The sequence below is a fragment of the Watersipora subatra genome, chromosome 2 (assembly GCF_963576615.1).
Source record: "Watersipora subatra chromosome 2, tzWatSuba1.1, whole genome shotgun sequence".
Classification (NCBI taxonomy): domain Eukaryota; kingdom Metazoa; phylum Bryozoa; class Gymnolaemata; order Cheilostomatida; family Watersiporidae; genus Watersipora; species Watersipora subatra.
In genome coordinates this window covers 14,407,848-14,426,363 of record NC_088709.1, presented here as the reverse complement: position 1 = coordinate 14,426,363, position 18,516 = coordinate 14,407,848, and the positions used below count along the sequence as shown (strand labels likewise).

General features: G+C 37.2%; 2 protein-coding genes across 5 annotated transcripts; one reads left to right on the top strand and one right to left on the bottom strand.

The window, feature by feature from the left end:
* Window positions 1-91: 91 nt before the first annotated feature.
* LOC137386753 (uncharacterized) lies at window positions 92-11,067 on the top strand. The gene is made up of 11 exons (XM_068072882.1): window positions 92-137; window positions 919-1,067; window positions 2,101-2,307; window positions 3,633-3,804; window positions 3,899-4,021; window positions 5,148-5,330; window positions 7,106-7,203; window positions 7,810-8,068; window positions 9,075-9,270; window positions 10,133-10,260; window positions 10,682-11,067. The coding sequence occupies exons 1-11, from the start codon at window positions 105-107 to the stop codon at window positions 11,030-11,032; spliced, it is 1,899 nt and encodes a 632-aa protein (XP_067928983.1). The 5' UTR covers window positions 92-104; the 3' UTR covers window positions 11,033-11,067.
* Window positions 11,068-11,142: 75 nt separating this feature from the next.
* LOC137386754 (serine/arginine-rich splicing factor 10-like) lies at window positions 11,143-13,782 on the bottom strand. 4 transcript variants are annotated; one of them, XM_068072883.1, is made up of 6 exons: window positions 13,615-13,782; window positions 13,256-13,359; window positions 12,669-12,773; window positions 12,106-12,208; window positions 11,835-11,975; window positions 11,143-11,478 (listed from the first exon to the last, which is right to left on the bottom strand). In XM_068072883.1, exons 1-6 carry the CDS (start codon window positions 13,677-13,679, stop codon window positions 11,295-11,297), a joined length of 702 nt encoding a protein of 233 aa, XP_067928984.1. In that variant the 5' UTR covers window positions 13,680-13,782; the 3' UTR covers window positions 11,143-11,294. The 4 variants fall into 4 exon arrangements, with proteins under 4 accessions (XP_067928984.1, XP_067928986.1, XP_067928985.1 ...); XM_068072885.1 differs by having other exon boundaries at window positions 11,143-11,475; XM_068072884.1 differs by having other exon boundaries at window positions 12,669-12,777; window positions 13,260-13,359.
* Between the last annotated feature and the right edge of the window lie 4,734 nt (window positions 13,783-18,516).

Sequence of the window (18,516 nt, the reverse complement as noted above, 5' to 3'; positions counted from 1 at the left end):
TCGCTACGGACAGAGTGGATGCCCCTCCAACTTGTAATAGTAGTACTACTTTTAAAACTACAAGCAAAGAACACACTGAGTTAGCTATTGCAGATCGCCAGGAGATGCCTAATGGAAAAGTTAGCATGGGCACGCAGGTATGAGTTAGCATGGGCACCCAGATATGATAAGTTAGCATGGGCACCCAGGTAGGATAAGTTAGCATGGGCACCCAGATATGATAAGTTAGCATGGGCACCTAGTTATGATAAGTTAGTATGGGCACCCAGGTATGATGAGTTAGCATGGGCACCCAGGTATGACACCTGAGCAATTACCCATCTCAACCTCTTCTATAAATACATTTTTAGCTTCCATCATTGGAGAGTTTTTGAAGATGGTTAATGTCATTCTTTTCAGTCTACAGGGTGTTAGTTTGACTAACCTTTTGTAAGCAGATTGAATGCCTTTGAAAGACTTGAAGTCCTTGACAGAATTTCATCGAGGTCATAGTGTATTAAATGTAGTGTTGCCTTGGTAACCCACTTTCTGATACCTCATGTTTTACATCTGTTCATCAGTTATCAGTAGTTAGATAGCAGATAGCAGGCAAACATTCTTCTTGTGGAATAGTAGTCTATTTTAGAGAAGTTTAGTGATGGTTAGAGAAGTTTTATTTGTACAGAAATTTTTTTTTCAACTTTTAATTCCTTGTCAATGAATCTTTTTTTTTGGCTTTCCCAAGCAGAAATCGGAGATGTGGCAACCTGTTCACACTTTGGCTTCAGCGAAACCAGAGGCACACCAAACCCATCAAAACAAAACTACTTGCTCACATGAAATTATTGCTTGATCAGAAAGTTTCTCTTCAGCCAAATTAGTATATCTACAGTTCATTTGGTTGTTCCAAGGAGTACACAACTCTTCAAACTATTTCAGGTTGTAAAGAAAAAAGTGGGTCGTAAGTCGAAAGCGGAGCTTTTAGAGATGGCGAAGAGGGAAGGCCTTAGTTCTGAACCAACTAGTCCAGAACCGACAGATACAGCTGTTGATAATCCTGATGAAGATCCAGCTGACTCTACAGTAACGTAAGTATTAGCTTTTAGCATCATGAGAAAACTTCTTGTAGGTCTAGGGATGCAGCATACGAATTACTGATAACTTCATATGGAGATATCTGTCGGACAACTTTCCTACTAATAACAGCTCATTGTTATCAGTGATTAACAGGCTATTGTCTTATTCTCACTGCGCTCTTTCCTAGTTATTGGTGACTGGTAACAGAGATGAGATAACTCTAATGTCAGAGGTTGCATGCAGAAAAACTAGGATGAAACAACTCTAATGTCAGAGTTTGCGGGTAGAAAAGACTAGGATGAGACAACTCTAATGTGTGAAGTTGCTACTGTTGTTTTGTCAGTAAATAAAAGGCAGGATGGTTAGCATTGGATGTATCATTGCCAGCAATAGTTGATGACTCTTCGACTTGGTATATGAGATCGACTTCGTTATTGCAGTCAGAAGCTGTGGGAGATGAAGGATCTATTCGGTCATCGAGAACTCCGTCAAATTTTTTCTAATCTTGCCAGTTACGAAGCCGGAGTGTGTGAATAGACCTCTTAACTGTTTGGTTTAGTTATGGGTCATTGGATTTAGAGCCATCAGTCTCTTCCAGGGCACTCATTGTTTTAACCAGTTTTTCCACTGATGCAACTCCTTGCTCCCATACCAACTGTGGGGTGATGTTCTTATAAAAGTACATCTAATAATGTTCTATTGATTAAACGCTTAAATTTTGAATCAATTATCGACTATTATTGTTGATTATTATTGAACGCTTAAATCGATTAAATTCTGTTGTTGATCTCTGAAATCATAGTTATGAAAAACTGAAAGCATCACATCACTTTTCATGGGGTCATACTTTTGCATTGAATTAAAATTTGTATGATTTCATCCGGAACCTCTCAAAACAGTGTTGTTATCATGTCAGTGCTAATACACAGTGCATTTTGTTATAATTTTATGACAATCTGCTTATTACAAGGTAATGTCACCTCTACCTCTGTGAGTTTTCAGATTTTAGTCTGAGATTAAAAACAAGATAGGTTTTTTTGACAGTTATATCGAGATAGAGGTTCCTGGCAAGCGAAAGCGCCGAGTTCCCAGACATCTTACAGATAGCTACTATGTTCCACTCAAGACAAAGTTTATGACAAATCCGGACGCAAGTGATGATTCGAGCACATTTCATCATCGAGGACCTCGTAGAAGAAACCTCTCTCGAGCTCTAGTTTCCCCTAACAGATGCAACAAATGTCGTGCGAGGTAATAGGAGTAATAATTCACCTAGCTTATTTTTCTGTGGCTCTGTCAAATACAGTCATACCTCAAGATACAACTGCTCCTACATACAAGAATATTGAGATACAAGCACAATTTTGAGCAATTTTCTGCCTTTAGATGCAAGTAATCTTTGAGATTGGAGCATATGAGCCGGTTATCGATAGCCGTTAAATGACTAAGTATGCGAGAGGCCATTGTCGAGAACTGCATTGCTCAAGCTTTCTCGTCGAATCAGTTTAAAAATTAGAAAAGTTTTAGAAAAGTCCGCTAAAAGTTAAAGTGAACGCAAAGCAAAAAGTGCCAAGCCAGAAACAGATACTAAAAAAAATAAGACAATGACAAAGTTAAAGTCAAGTTTAGTAAGAGATTAAAACTTAGCTTTAAGCGTGTGTGTTTAGTGAGCTTAATTCATTAAAGGTAAATTCAAAGTTTATGTTATGTAGCATCACAAAAGTTTAATGTACCGCCCGTGTTGCTTTCAAGTCTCTCTCACACCCCTGTTAGCCACCATGTCTGTTAAAGGTAAGAACTCTATACAGTACTTTATATAGTAATATTAAATTTTATTGCAGATCTTAACCACCATATAGTTATTTGTTACTTTGTGAGCGTAGGAAGTAAATTACAGCAATTAAAAATACATTTTTCTATCGTAATATCCTGTTTTTAAGGGGTTATGTCATAGTATGGGAACAGGTATACATGTATTTAGTTGTTTTACATAGGAAATATTGCATTGAGATAAGAGAACATCGACATACAAGCTCAGTCCCAGAACGCATTAAGCTCATATGTCGAAGTATAACTGACTGTTATAGCCTTACTCTATGTGAGTATGAATCCATGTCTGGCACTTATCCGCGGTTTATAGTTCGGTTCTCTCTAGTTTCACTTTTTCACGTTCCTAATAAATCTGATGAATAGGTAAGCTAGGTTGATTTGCCCTATTTCAGCTTGCGTCATCATGTAGTATTTAGAACAAGAGAAGAAAACTCTTTGTAATATTTTAAGAGTCTTATTGTATGCAAATAAAAAGGTAATTCAATATCAGTTTGCTGGTGCCAGAGATTGTAAAATCTAATAAAAATAAACATAATTACTAAATAATTTAAAATGTTTACTCAGAAATAGAATAAATAATTGTTTCTAATAAAACAGCAAAAGATAGTTGGTACTTAGAGAACAGCTATCATTGTATGTACATTGTAATTATTTATGAAATGAGTTAATCATTCAACATGTGATGGTGATATTAGTCAAAGTGAGGCGTTCATAAGCCACGCTATTGTTTGCTCACATCTGCCCAGGTTCACCACTGAGGACAAATTGGACTATCACATGAAAACCCACAGCAATGAGGTTGATGCAAAAACACAGTTGCTTCTCTTCAAATGTCCTGAGCCGGCTTGCAGCGAAGAGACAGCTTTTAAAACGGTGTATTGGGCTGACTTGAAGCAGCATGCATGGAAGTTGCACCAAGTAGGTATTACGCTTGAGTATAAAGTTGAAGGAAATTGGATTTAAAGATTTGGGAGTGTTGATATAATCTCATGACTACTGTCTTTGACTGTAGATAGACCTGGACATGATTGGTTGCGACTTGTGTGGCTATAAAACCACTGTGCAAAGCAAGATGGTCATTCACAAACAGATCCACAGTTCAGAGAGGCCCTACACATGCGAGGTCTGCCATAAGGTGAGCTAACATGGTTTCATGTTTATTGTTTGACAGAGTAGCTTGTCTGCGTTCAGGGTTTATTCTAGACGAAAAAATATTTTCTAAGTTAGGCAAGCTGCATTGATTGAGAAATCGCATGCATGTCTAGATTAACAAAAAATGAGCGACTAAAAAAACTTTAGCCGAGGAGTTGTGATTTCGTGCAGAGCTTGTAGTAGAGGGTTTAAAATAAGAGGTAAGTCACATCTAACTCCCTTAATTGGCTGGTACCTAGAAGTGGGGAATTCTAATACAATTAAACATTGTTACTAGACAATTTAAAATTTTTACTTATAAACAGAATAAATATTTGTTTCTAATAAAAGAGAGAAAGCTAGTAGATAAGTATTATAAGTAGATAACAGCACCTCAACTGTCAGCGCATGGGAAGCTTAAGTCACATGACCACTGAAGTCTGTCGCTACAGCAATTGACTAACCGATGAACCAATCATTTTATCTAAATCTCACTTGCTCAAAAACTAATTTCTCGTACCCACCTTTTCATTGCTTAGCAACCTTAGTTTTTAGTAAATTTGGTGACAAATTTAGCAAAAAACATCTGCTTGTTCATCGTCTTGTTGATAACTTCTATACATGCAGCTAAAGTAAGTGGCTATAGCTGCATACACTGATATTTCGATCCATTCATACACGTGTTGAGTTCTGAATGTTAGCTTATTTAAAATTTTATTCAAGTGATGACAAAACAAAAAAAGAGTCACACTATAAAACCAGGTTTCTAGAAACCAATTTACCTTTACCATTATTTTATACTGCTTCAGGTCAACAAACAATCGAATACAGAGTACCATCACAATTGAACAGTCTTCCAAAAGACTTATGCAAAACCTCTGCATTTGCTAGTTTTAGAGTTAATGTTAAAAGCCATTTGTTAAGCCTTGCTGTTTGAGTGTGCCAATTCCTATGGGCCCAGCACCTCGACTAGCTGCAGTGCTACTGCACATGTGGGCCTCATCATACCTTAACAAGTTGGAATTAAGCTTACATTTATTTTGGTTAACTTAATGAATATTAAAACCATATCTTTATTTCGCTTAATGTTATATTTCTACTAATTAATAAATTATGATACATACATGCAGGCATTCAAACAGATGGCACAGCTAAAGAACCACTCTCTAATGCATATAGCTGGTGTAGATATCAAGGAGAAAGAGAGTGTGTCTGGCAGGCATTGGTTTGTTCAGGCAGAGTGCGAGACCTGTAAAAGAACATTTGCGAACCAGAAGTCTCTGCAGTGTCACATAGACGCTGTGCATCAAAAGGTCAGTGATTTTTCTAATGCTATATATTGCAAGGTAATAATGTTCTTGTTTCATAGGCGCTATATCCCGCATGTTTTGCACTTTTGTATGTTGATGTTTTGCTACAGAATAGTAGCAATTTTGTGCGACCAAGATAAACAAGGTTATACGAACTGTCAGATATTAAATTCTTGGAATATTTCAAAACAGTATTACCAAGATGGATGGTTCTGTAGTAGCTGAGAAACACTGTGACTTGGACGAACACAATTCGTTTTACCGAAATACTGGTAATAGGATAAATGCTATTGCCAGGATGAACTTGAATGTCATTATTAGAACAAAACAGGGTTAGATGCAATACTATCCTTAACTTTATTTCAATAGCAGCTGACCAAAAGTTAGGAGAAATTGTTTGGTACGTTGCACGGGTAATAAAAACAGTTATAAACAGTGCCAGGTAATGTAGTTGCCATTGGCTAAGTTGACTAATTAGCCAATGGCAAAATTGACAAATTTGCTAATTTGAGTAACTTAAGCTAGTAACATAAGTTTGTCTAAATCTTTACTATAATAAGAGTCATTAAGCTATCTTGTAATCGTTACGTTAAGCCTCATGATCTCTCACGCATTCATGATTTTCAAGCGTTCTGTTAGTAACCAGAGTATTTTAACCAGTGTAATGAGTATGTGCATAATTATTCATTGGTAATGCTAATTGGACGTGTAGTCTAATGGATAGCGCGCCTGTCTGTAGAACTGAAGGTTCTGAGTTCAATTTCAGTGTGAAGTGCATTTTTCGTTCTTAATGTCATTTGTTCTCATTTACGGATGACAAATGACAAAAACTGAGATTTATATATATGCTGTATTTCCCGAACTATTAACCACACAACTATATAAGCCGCGTCTGTTGTATTTAAAAAACCAATAATAAAACACAATACATAGGCCACACCTTTTGTACAGACCGCAGAACTCATAACAATGCTTTTTAACACAGCAGAAATTTTGTTGGTTAAAACGGAACAGAAGCAATAGAAAATAACCAGTATTTACTTAACTTCATTTCTCATGCTTTGCATTAATCATCTCCGTTGAAACCCATGAAGTCATCTTCCCCACTGTCAGATAACTAAAAAAAATTTCCGTAACTTTTCTTTAGTTTTGATTCTAATTCGTGTTAATGCACCTCTAGCGGTGAAAGAAAAAACCACAGAATAGCCGCAGCCTCTAAATAAGCCACATGGCTCAAAACATCTGAAAAAGTAGCTGCTAATCGTCCTGAACATATGGTACATAGATAATTTCATAGTTTTGAAACGAACACAGGCTATCATATACTCAGGAACACAGGCTATCATATACTCAGCCTGTGTTGGTTACTTCACCTCTACACAGTGAAGACGTTTATATTGATGCGAACACAATTAGATTTTTATAGGTAGTAACCGGTCTTTTGTATGTCTTTATTCATTGTTCAGTCTTAAAAATCATTGAATAGTTTTTTTAGAGATAATCATCATTCTGAGGCTATTCATGCAGCGCGTTGTCGCTTGTACAATTGTAAGAGAGGCCAGAGTGTTATTCTAGCTCACATTAGCTCAGCAGTCATCCTTCGCAGATGTCCGCTAAAACAGAAGGAATTTGTGCCATTCGGAGGTTCAGGAAAAATCTAAAATTCCAAGTGCGTTTTCTGTCTTTTTGACTGAAAATATCCTAGGTTTCATTTGAGCCTTCAGCATGTTGTGAGACTGAGTTCCTAACAGCTGTACTCATAAACTTATCTCATACAGATAAAGCCATACGCTTGCAAGTTCTGTGGCCACACAGCGGCTACAAAAGCAATGATGCAGCTTCATATGAGGACTCACACTGGAGAGAAACCTTTCAAGTAATGCTCTCCAACTCTCTCTAGTAAATAAACCAGAATGTTATGGCAGAAGAGTGTCTGGCTACTATAGGCTGTGCTGTTTTAATTTTGTGAGAAATATTTTCCAGTGGGTTGTTCAGTTATTGACTCGTACAGACAACTCAATATATTCTAAGGGCTGTGAACCAATGTGAAATTATCTACTCGAGTCGATTTTTGCTTTGCTTTATGTCTGATAAAGCTATGAACAACTTGTACGAGAACTCAAATTCAATTCCTGCACCCCTTGGGTTAGCTACTAGCCTACCTGTATGTAGTTGTCAATCCTGGATCTGCTGCATTTCCAGGATAGTTGCTACTCTGATATGCCTATTTGACAGCCAAGTCTCTATGTAACTCTAGTCATTAAGTATTTCTGCTACCATAATTCAATAATTCCAGATTTTTGTCTTTTCAATTTTTCTTCTTTTCGTCATGAAAAACATAATGTTGTTGATGATGACCACTCCTAATAATGTTATACATACATAGACCTATTAACTATACAAGTATTAACTATATAAGTATAGTTAATAGGTCTATGCATACATACCATTGTACTTGTTACTCATGTTCATATATTTATAGATGTCCATTGTGTGAGTATGTGACAGCAGACCACAATTCGATGCGACGACACCGTATGAGACACACTGGCGACAAGCCTTACCAGTGCCCTCATTGCAGTTATGCCTGCATACAGGCTGTCTCTCTGAAGCTACATTTAAAAAGCAAACACCCCGGTTCAGATAAGTGCTACAGTTGCAGCAAGTGCCCCTACCGATCAGTCAATAAAACACTATTCACTAATCACATGAGGGACCATGACATGGGGCTCATCAATGAGGTAGGCTTTGTCATCTTTATTATTGTATTTATATTATTATGTGTTATTATTGTATTATATTATGATTATATTATTATCATGTATTATTATATTAATATGTATTAGTGAGTAGCTTTAATGGCTGATAAAAACAATATTGTATGCAAGTTAGATGTCTATTTTTAGTTTGTGACAAGTCTCACAACCTAAAAAAAGCCGTATGTAAACTTATGTACATTACAAGACCATATACAGGAGACGCTCACACAATGTAAATACCGTAATACATTCCAAGACGTTTATGTTACAGTAATTTCACATTATACGAATAGTAAAATCTGTGGTTAAATTGCCTAATCTATTCCAAGATTGTTCCAAACTCATCCCTTTGGCCCTCCAAACGGAGAAAAGCTAAACCTAACATTTTAATTTACTGACTGTACAGTAACTCTGGTATTATTAGTGACTGTACAGTAACTCTGGTATTATTGGTTTGTATCAACGACTTTTTGATCACTATCACTTGGTTTAGTGTTCATGATTACGGTAGTTTTACGCTAAGTTAAGGAGAGCACACACCTTCTATGTCAATTTAATTGATTTTTTCTCTTTTTTCCTAGACAGCAAGGTTTATGTTGCAAAGAAAAAAAACACAAAATATTGTTTAGGTCTCAAAAAGCTAAAACAAAAATACATAATTGCTATCGTAAGAGCTGCATCTGTCCTTCGGCTTTTATGTAATACGGAGCAAAAAATTTACATAAATTCTTTACATCAAGTGTGATTTACAATATAGGATGTTTATGTTATAGCAGCGTCTACCGTAAATTCTCACAAATCTTGGAAGTTCTGCTGGAGTTTTCATAGCAGTATGCTAAATGAAAGTCTCCGACACTAAAAGTGTTTACGTGTCCTTATATTGGTTGGCTTCATGTTGTTTCAAAGGCTTTCTGCTTATGTTTATTGAATTGTTTGGTGTTCTTACTATTAGTAACCCAACTCATTGCACCCTGTCGTTATTTGACAGTCCGACTTGGTTCCATCGTCCAGCGAGGATGGTTCTATCAAACTGGGGACCATAACGGACCTTACTGATGGTACTGCTAATGTCACTCAACTCATCATATCCGCTCTGAACGCAATTGCACCTAGTCTGAGTGAAGACGGAGAGTCAGTGACAGGACACATTGACACAACAATTGAAACCATAGCCAACACTGCAGGTAGGTACATACATGTATACATCTATTCAGAGAGCATACGCGCCTGTACTTCGTATATAAATGTGTACCTCTGCTCATGTATATATCTACAAATAGTCTGGTAGTCGGGTGAGCCATGAGAGCTCATCAGAGGTAATAACTAACTGCACAATTATTCCAAAATGCAGTAAGGTCATCGATTGGCACAGGTGATAGTGTCGTTCTACCAAACGGAATGTCATGGGTTCGATTCCTGTGTAAAACATTCTTTTTCCCAATATATAATTGTGGCTTCAGATAAACAGACACAGCTTTTTATAGTAAAGATTGTATGCATATCTCCACAGTAAGTACAGAGTGTGGTTTTGATGCACCAGGAGACATGTTTTATACGCCACGGGTATGTGAGCTGAGTTGATTAGCCGAGCAGTGTTTCGTGGAAATACTTCATAAATATTCCAGCCACAAATAAAAGAATTGTCTCAGCAAGATTAAATGTACTAATCGTAAGCCTAGCACAATTTTTTTCAAAGTTTGCTTTTATTGTGGAGGTGCCACTGGAGTAGTGACTAAATTCTTTGTGCATTCAGGTATACTAGTAACTTTTCTTAACAACCATAGTAGAACTTTTGAATGGTGAAAGTGGTTGAAGAAGGCATGGGAGTCAACTGAATGGTACAAGAGGTCAAGGAGGATAAGGGAGTTAACTGAATGGCATCCATTGGCAAAGAACATGAGGCATTTGGCTGCAGAGATGGACGCCATCAGGCACCAAGATAACAAATATTGTTCAGTTTAATTAATACAAGAGAATGAAAAATTAGATAACTAGTCAGTTGTTCATTTTACTCCTGATTTATTCATTATATTGTATGCATTGTAGAAGGATTGAAGGCGCACAAGATTTCATTTCAAATTCCACCGACTGCTACTAGAATTGCCAAAACTGCAGAAGTTGTTGTTCAAGAGCAAACTTCACAATCAATTCCTATGGAGATGGATCCACTGCAGGTAACACGGATTTTCTATTGAAGTCAACTTCCACACATTTTGTGATATTAGAACTCTCCACCTGCCCCCTACCTTTTTGCTAATCATCGAGTCAACAGTATGACAATTACTACTGATGTAGTACTAAAACCATTCCTCTATATATTCGTGTTTTTGAAATAGCTACAACCCTTAGCATCCTTCAAACAGTGTTGGACATTCTTTCCTAAAGGTCCATCCACGACTAGCACAATTTACCTTTCTAATATTAGTCCTTGTCACTTCAATCAAGAATGTGATTTGGTATCATCTAACATACCTACCTTTGTGAACATACAGGAGGAAATTTTCCCAACTATTGCTTCTGCCAATATATTTTTGTCAGCCTGTATTACATTTGCAATAATATGTAGTCCTACACCATTTTTTTCACAATTATCAGGCTGCAGCCTTGCACAGCCAAATACCAAGAGAAGCTCTGGAAATAGATGAATCAATGGACAAGTCAGACCGATTTCAGACAGCTCCCACTGGTGATATCACACTTCAAGAGCCCGCAGGCATAACACAGTTGGAAGGCATCAGCACAGACATGAATCAATTGCAAGCCACATCTGATGCAATGCAACTGCAACAAGGCAATAACACCAATGTACAAATACGACCAACAATGGTAGGATGCTCTTTAGCGCACACAGATGTCCATCTAGAACCTTCCGAAGTAGCTACTGCACCAGAAGTAGTAGAAACAGTTCCTGACAATGTCCTGATTGAAATACATGTAGTAGACTAGATAGACCAGCGACAATAGGGCACCGTGCATATTATATCCTTTGACAGCAGTTGTGTGATATATAATGTTCTATTTTGGAAGTTCGGTTTTTATGTTTACTTAGATACTAATTAAAACTGACTGCCAAGTTTATTCTTTTTTGTACATTCTCTATACAATATATAAAAAGTAATCAAACGCAAAGTTAGGATGCAAGCAGAGCTATGTAATATGGATGAGAAGGTATGTACAAGGATCTGAATGAGTCCAGTGTCATATTACATTAGCGAAGTGATCCGCGTGAGCCAGAACGGGATCTACTTAGACTCATGCGTCTCATGGGCGGAGGAGGACTCTCATCCCTTGGACTATCTCTCCTCATACTTCCACGTCTTCTCGGGCTATCACCATGGCCATTCTTGTCTCGACTACGGGACCGTCTCCCGTAACTGCCAGATCTGCTTCTACTACAACATTTGCATACTATATCGAATTACATAAAAACATCTGATTAACATGCATGCATTCTGTATAATTTCCTAAACTGTCTCCCTTCCATCTGAATGACCACAAAATCAAAATTTTGGTTTCTCACAGCTAATTGACTAAACATCGGCTACTTGGTAACCTGGGTGTACAAAGAACAAATAGAAATACTGCAAGACCACTCTGTATAATTTGTAGAACTATTGTCGAGAACTTATTAAAAAGCTTGAGTTACAACGTGTGCAGTATCGTTTTGTGGTTTCAAATAAAATGCTTGTATTCAGTAGTTATTGATTATACTTGACATTAGAGACTGTTTTCGAGCAAAACTACTCACGACTTTGGTTTTGGAGAAAGTGAGCGATCCCTAGATCCATGAGAGCGAGACCTAGAACGTTTGTTATCGTATGACCTGGAGCGAGAACGCCTCCTTGAACGACTTCTGCTTCGACTGCGTCTTCTAGGGCTATAGCTTCGCCTAAAGTTATATCATTTAGAACTGGAGATATGCGTATAAAATTGGCACTGCTTGCAAAAGATGTTACCCATGATTTTTGCACAATTCCGACAGATGAGAATGACAGAGCAACAACATAAACTCAACTCACGAGCGGTATCTGGGTCTCTCTCTGTAGCGCCCACCTCCACCACCATACCTTCCACCACCTCCTCCTCCTCCGCCTCCATATCTTCCCCTCATCTGGCCAGGGCCTATAAATCATGCAGTCTATGTTTCGGTACATGTGAAGACAATAAACGAGCAGAAAATACATCTTAAAAATTTGATCTGGAGAACACGTACATCACAATGAACAAATGATTCCAATGGATGACTCTGGTATATTAAAAATACATACACATTTGCAGTGATGTATCAGTACATGTGCCTTTATTCAGGATCTACTTTGAAATGATGCGTTTGAATCATTTAATTAAACTTACATAATTAATAGACACAAATGTATTGTTGTCAATAGAAACAACATTATAAGAGATTGTGGGGCAGTATAAAGTAACTCAGTGAGTGCCCTACACTTAGAACAGCTACTATGTTGCTATTTTGCGACCATAAAATCCAAGCAGCACTTCAGACAATCATGAATAAAAATGACAGTGATTAAAATGGAACAATCTTGTGTGGTGCATGGTAATACCATAGCAAACAACTCACTTTTACGGTCACCTCTAGCAAACTCAATCTCCAGCTCTCTGCCAAGAAATTTGGTTTTGTCTAGGTAGTGCAGAGCATCCTCGGCATCTCGTTCATCTTCATACTTACACTCGCAAGGTCAAGGACAAAGAAGATGCTAAACGGTATAATGTGTAACCACCAAGACCCAGAAAAAAACTACTACAGTTACCGCTTTACATTTAAAGTACTGAGCCAAAACCACATTTTGAGAAAAGAATACCGAGAGAAGCTTTAGCTCCATCACTTTGAATGCACCACCATAGCAACCGACTCTGCCAGTAGCATTCGGTGTGAGAGGCTGCAGTATTCTTTTCTGTAGCTGTCAGAGCTTGTCTGTAATTCTTTTCATAGTTAATCTGTGCTGTATGGATCAATTACAGAACTGTACTTTTTAGCTTGGCAAACCCTCTGCTCTGTCTTTCTCTAACACTTATCAGCGTGGCCTCTTTACGGCTCTTTCCCTTTGATCTTTTTTTAATATTGGATCTGAGAAAACAAAATTGTTATAATGTTAATACCGTCAACGTATACAAACCATGAAAAAGTGGTGTAAGGGCAAGGATATTGTACGTAACAAAAGCCTCTGGGACGACGCGTGTAATAGTCCAAGGGAACATAGACATCCTTCAGTGGGCCATATTTACCAAATAAATCACGTAGTTCGTCAGTCCTAAAAACAATATAACAATACCAATATTTACCGCAAAGCGCAGTACAAAATGATCTACACTATAACGGTATTAATACAGAGCAGATACTAGATAATACATTAGCTATTAAACGCATATTAACAACATTCTTTTACAATGATAAAATTGTAGATAGAATATATGTCTTTTTAATGTGTTACGAAAGACATTTTTTACATATAAATTTACAAATGGTAAAACGCCTACAACAAAACGCATAACTAAATCATTACTACCTGGCATAGTCTGGAACGTTGCGGACAAATAAAGATGTATTAGGCGGCCTCATTAGACGAGACATCTGAAGCTAAGTACTATTCCAATCAGAGCCTATCAGAGAATTTACGCCAAATAAGTAATGCAGGTAAAGCGCTCCTAAAATGGCGGCGAGCGGTAAAGAAAGATTGAGGGGTAGGCTTTGTTTTAAACACTTTAATGAACTTGAAGACTATATTGTCACATTGTTAACGCTCAGTCTATGCAGACATATTTCAAAACGATTAGCGGTGCGTGAAATGAAGATTTCTATTATGGCTTCAGTTTGTCATGCACAATGACTTGCGAGATCAATGATAATGACTAAATATTACTCGCTGTAAGCTTGTTTTCACATCTCCAAGGCTGCGTCCTACTGCACTGTTAATGCAGTTGGATAATTTTATTTTAGATCGCTGGTCTTATTGTTGGCCCTACGTCGCGTATAGTATTTTAAATATGTGACAAAAAGTTTAGACGTGGCTAGTTCTTTTTAATGGCTTCTCTTTTCGAGATATGTGGCATCACGAAAAAAAACAGATACCACTATTTAAAAAACACTTTAGACTGTAATAGGCGGACGACTAGAGCTGACAAGCCAATTACATGCACATGTGTATACCCCTTTCTGAACTTAGATAGACAAGTTTAATAAATTCGATTCATTAAATAAATCAACTTGAATAAATGATTTTGAAAAGATGTCTACGCTTTTTTGTTGTAACACAAACGTATTGTTTTCGTCTCTTGAACATTGAATTTTAACCGCCATGTTTATTATATAGGCACGCACCACCGTCTCCTTTTGTAGCTCAAGATATAAGTTTAGTTAATAACGGATTTATTTATTATAATTCTTTTTGATAGCAAACCTTTCTACAGATATATCAAACAAAATAAAGCATATGGCAGTGATATTATCCCAAACCTGTCTTTTAATGGGGAAGTAGCAAAACTGCCTACCGAAAAAGCTTTTATGTTTAATGATTTTTTCCAAAGTGTTTATGTAGCTAATGATGGATCAAACCTCCCGGAGGATTTTGTTTTTTTCACCTCAGACCAGTCAAATTTAATAGTTGACTCTGATGGTGTTCATGCACTGTTACACACATTAAAACATCTAAATCATGTGGTCCTGATAAAATCACTGGAGTACTTTTACAAACTTTTTTGTGTATTGCTCATACATTAACATAAATATTTAAATATACTCTTAGCACAGGCGTACTACCAGAAATATGGAAAATGGTTCGAGTGAAACCTATTTATAAGAAAGGTAGCAGGTGCCAGCCAAACAACTACAGACCTGTTTCTCTTACCTGCATGACTTGTCAACTTCTAGAGTATGTATTAGCAAAACATATTCAATCTTTTTTGATCAAAATGAGATTCTAACCCAATCTCAACATGGTTTTAGAAGTGATAGGTCATGTGACACACAGCTAGTCTATACGTTTAATGATCTAGCTATAAATCGAGAACACGGATTAGCTACAGATTTAATGATTCTCGATTTTTCTAGAGGCATTCGATTCATTGAGCTATCGAAAGCTCTTATTTAAATTGGCTAAGATCGGAATAATCCCTGACATTATAAACTGGGTGAAAAATTTCCTTGGTAATCAAAAACAGGCAGTTGTAGTCGATGGTCAGGAGTCATCCTGCTGTGAAGTCTTGTCAGGGATACCTCAGGGATCTGTGTTAAGACCCTTGTTATTTTTAATTCGCATAAACAACCTACCTTCAGGTATTACATCTAAATGTCAATTGTTTGCTGATGATGCTTTGCTAAATATGATACCCGAGATAAAAGTAACATTCTACAAATTGATCTCACTAAACTTGAGCTGTTGGCCAAAACATGGCAACTATCTTTTAATGTTAAAAAATGCTCAGCGCTTTCAGTGGGGGAAGTGGACTCGCAACAAAATTTTTTTTCTTAGTGGAGAGCAGCTCCAGCATGTCAATTTCCACCCCTACTTAGGTGCTGAGCTGAGTAATGATCTCAAATGGAAAAGACATAAATAATTTTTCTTCCAAAGCTTACAGACTTCTTGGAATGCTTAAAAAATTTAAAAGATGCAGACACCAAAACTAGAAAAATGGTTTACGAGACCCTTGTTCGACCAATTTTTGAATACGAGTGTCAAGTTTGGGATCCATAACTAAAGAATAACAGGAAAAAATTCAAAACACAGCTTTCCGTTTGAAAAATACAGTTAGTTTTACTAAACTGCGAGCTGACATAAATTTTCATTCACTGTTGAAGAGAAGGCAAGATAAAAGGTTAACTCTCTTTGTAAAGGTGAAAGCAAGCAATGTCATAGAAGACTCATTTGATTTTTTTTTAAACACTCACACAATACAAGACACAAAAGGGCTTGTTTGTCCCAGCTATAAAAACCACTGTATTATTCGACTCTTTCTGGCCAAGAACAACCAGAGACATTCGCGAAAAAACCAAATAGAGTTGTAGATGAGTGAGGTACTTGCAGGTGTATTTTATTTATTTTCTGCACTGTCTTACTTTTAATCTTAACCGCAAAATATTACTAATACAAAATATAAATTTATGTACATGTATGTACACGACCACTAAAAAAAGTAAAATTAAAACATTGTGCAGAATTTTTTTGCAAAGAGTTCCTACGCTGTTGCCTCATTTTGAGGATTTTAGTGGGAAAATTTTTGGTCTGATGAAAGCGCCGACAGTAACGCTCTCTTCTCCGAGATCAAATCTTGGTCACCGCAACTTAGTAAGATAACTCTAAAAATATATGTCTAAACATAAATCATATACATAGTTTTGCTACTGAGCACTAAGTTTTCTCTCTGCTCAAAGACATTCATTGTGTGACATAATCGAAAAGGTAAGTAGGTAGATTACAATTGTGTTGACTTTGTTGAGTTGCTGAATTAGCTCTTGCGCGATGGGAATTAACTGACTGTCCATTGCTGAGTCAATATGAATGAAAGCTAACTGAGAATCAATTGCAATGTAATGAGAAAACTGAGATTGTCCATTTAAGTTAGAAAATCGTCTTACTCCAACTAAGTCACCTTCTTGCAAACCAAGGTCTACAGCAGCTCTACGCTTATCTGTATACTCTTTCTGTTTATCCTGATAAAGATCTACTCTGTAATCTGCACCTGAGCAATCTTCAACTAAAACAATTGACCTATCCAGCATAAGTTTTGTATGCATCCTTCTTTCATGAAGTAAAGCGCTTGGAGAGACACATGTGGTTAAACCAGGAGAGGATCTATGTACCTGTCAAAATCCTAGCGCTGTTTTTTTCCCAAGCCAGTCCTTCATGGACGGCGTCTTGAATAGTTTGTCTTCCTATCAAACCGCTCTACCTCACCATTAGCGCGAGGGTAATAAGAAATACTTATTCCACGTTTGATTCCACACAAAGCTAGATAATCATCAAACACTCTTGAAGTGAAGTCTATTGCATTATCACTCATGAGTTCTTATGGATAGCCTTCGCTAGCAAATAATCTCTCAAAGAACTGGATTATATTTTTTGGTATGACACTACCCATGAAAGCTACCTCTAGCCACTTACTGGAATCTACCAGTGTTACAGCCTTATTATCGTGACAATCAATCTCAAATGAGCCTACACAGTCTATACTCTATACCGACGTTCTGCCAAACCTGCTGTGGTAATTTCTCAGGACATAGAGGAACATCTCTCGTAATACATGATTCATCATTGAATTTACGTGTTTTACAATCACGAACTGCCCGCTCAATCAAATTGCCCATACCTTTGAACCAGTGTAGTGATCGAATGTATCTCTTAGATCTGGTTATACCTTGATGAGTCTCATGCCCTACACTAATAACTCGACTTTGCGTAGATTCAGGTACTACAATATGCCCAGCTCTCAACACCAATCTATCATACAAAGAGAACTCATCTTTCAGTTAGTAATAAGAAGAATCTAGTGCATTTGGCTAAATTTCCTAATCAGATCTCATAATTCGGCTCAGTTGCTGAATCACAGCATCTGATCAACAATTTGTCATGAACTCATTCAAGTCTAAAGCAACATTTACCATGGCTACTACTTCAGTGTCATCATCTGTTACAGGCATCCTGTCTTTTACAGACAGCCCAGGCATAGTGTCTGCTATAACATTATCAATACCCTAAACATGTTGTATGTTAAAGTTATATACATTGTGTCGAGAGCGCCATCTGGCTACTCGATGTCCCATAAGTTAGTTCTCAACTCTTTCACAACGTAAACCTTAATCTCCATAGACCTGTATCTACTTCCCAGCTGAACTTTTGCTTACCAACTACTTCTAGTTCACAACTATCTACTTCGGTCAAAACAGTTGATGGCTCCTTCAACTGTTAATCTAACCTGTTGGCTGTTTCCTCAGTTACGGTCAAACCTTCAGCTCCAGTATCAAACATAAAATCAATATCAATGTCAGTTATCTTTAAAGTCCATACTATCTTATCATCTAGTCATTTAGGATCACACTAAGAAAACCTACCACTTCTACTAAGATGAGGGGAGCATGTGTAATACCTGTCTTTTTTAGCTTAACCTTTTCCCATATTCCTATCACTTTTGCTACTGCAACTTCTATCACAGCGGTACCTGCTAAGATCTCATCTCCTTGAGTCATCAGAACTATTTCTACAGTCAATACTAGTATGACTTTTCCTATTGCAAATAACACATCTAGCTGCAGTACAACTGCATAGCTGAACCTGCTGACCACCACACCTGTAGCATTCATCATCACAATTAGATGAAAGTTCACCTTTAGACCTAGTTATTTCTATCAGCATTAGACTCCCTTGGAGGCTGATTAGAGTGTTTATATGGGCTCCTAGGTTGATGTCTAGTAAACT

Coding starts and splice junctions, on each gene's coding strand:
- LOC137386753 (XM_068072882.1), top strand. CDS start 105: ATGCCTAATGGAAAAGTTAGCATGGGCACGCAG. Junction 138..918: donor AAGTTAGCATGGGCACGCAG/GTATGAGTTAGC, acceptor AAACTATTTCAG/GTTGTAAAGAAAAAAGTGGG. Junction 4,022..5,147: donor CATGCGAGGTCTGCCATAAG/GTGAGCTAACAT, acceptor ACATACATGCAG/GCATTCAAACAGATGGCACA.
- LOC137386754 (XM_068072883.1), bottom strand. CDS start 13,679: ATGTCTCGTCTAATGAGGCCGCCTAATACATCTTTATTTGTCCGCAAC. Junction 12,209..12,668: donor TGCTAGAGGTGACCGTAAAA/GTGAGTTGTTTG, acceptor CATGATTTATAG/GCCCTGGCCAGATGAGGGGA. Junction 11,976..12,105: donor GAGAGACCCAGATACCGCTC/GTGAGTTGAGTT, acceptor ATATAACTTTAG/GCGAAGCTATAGCCCTAGAA.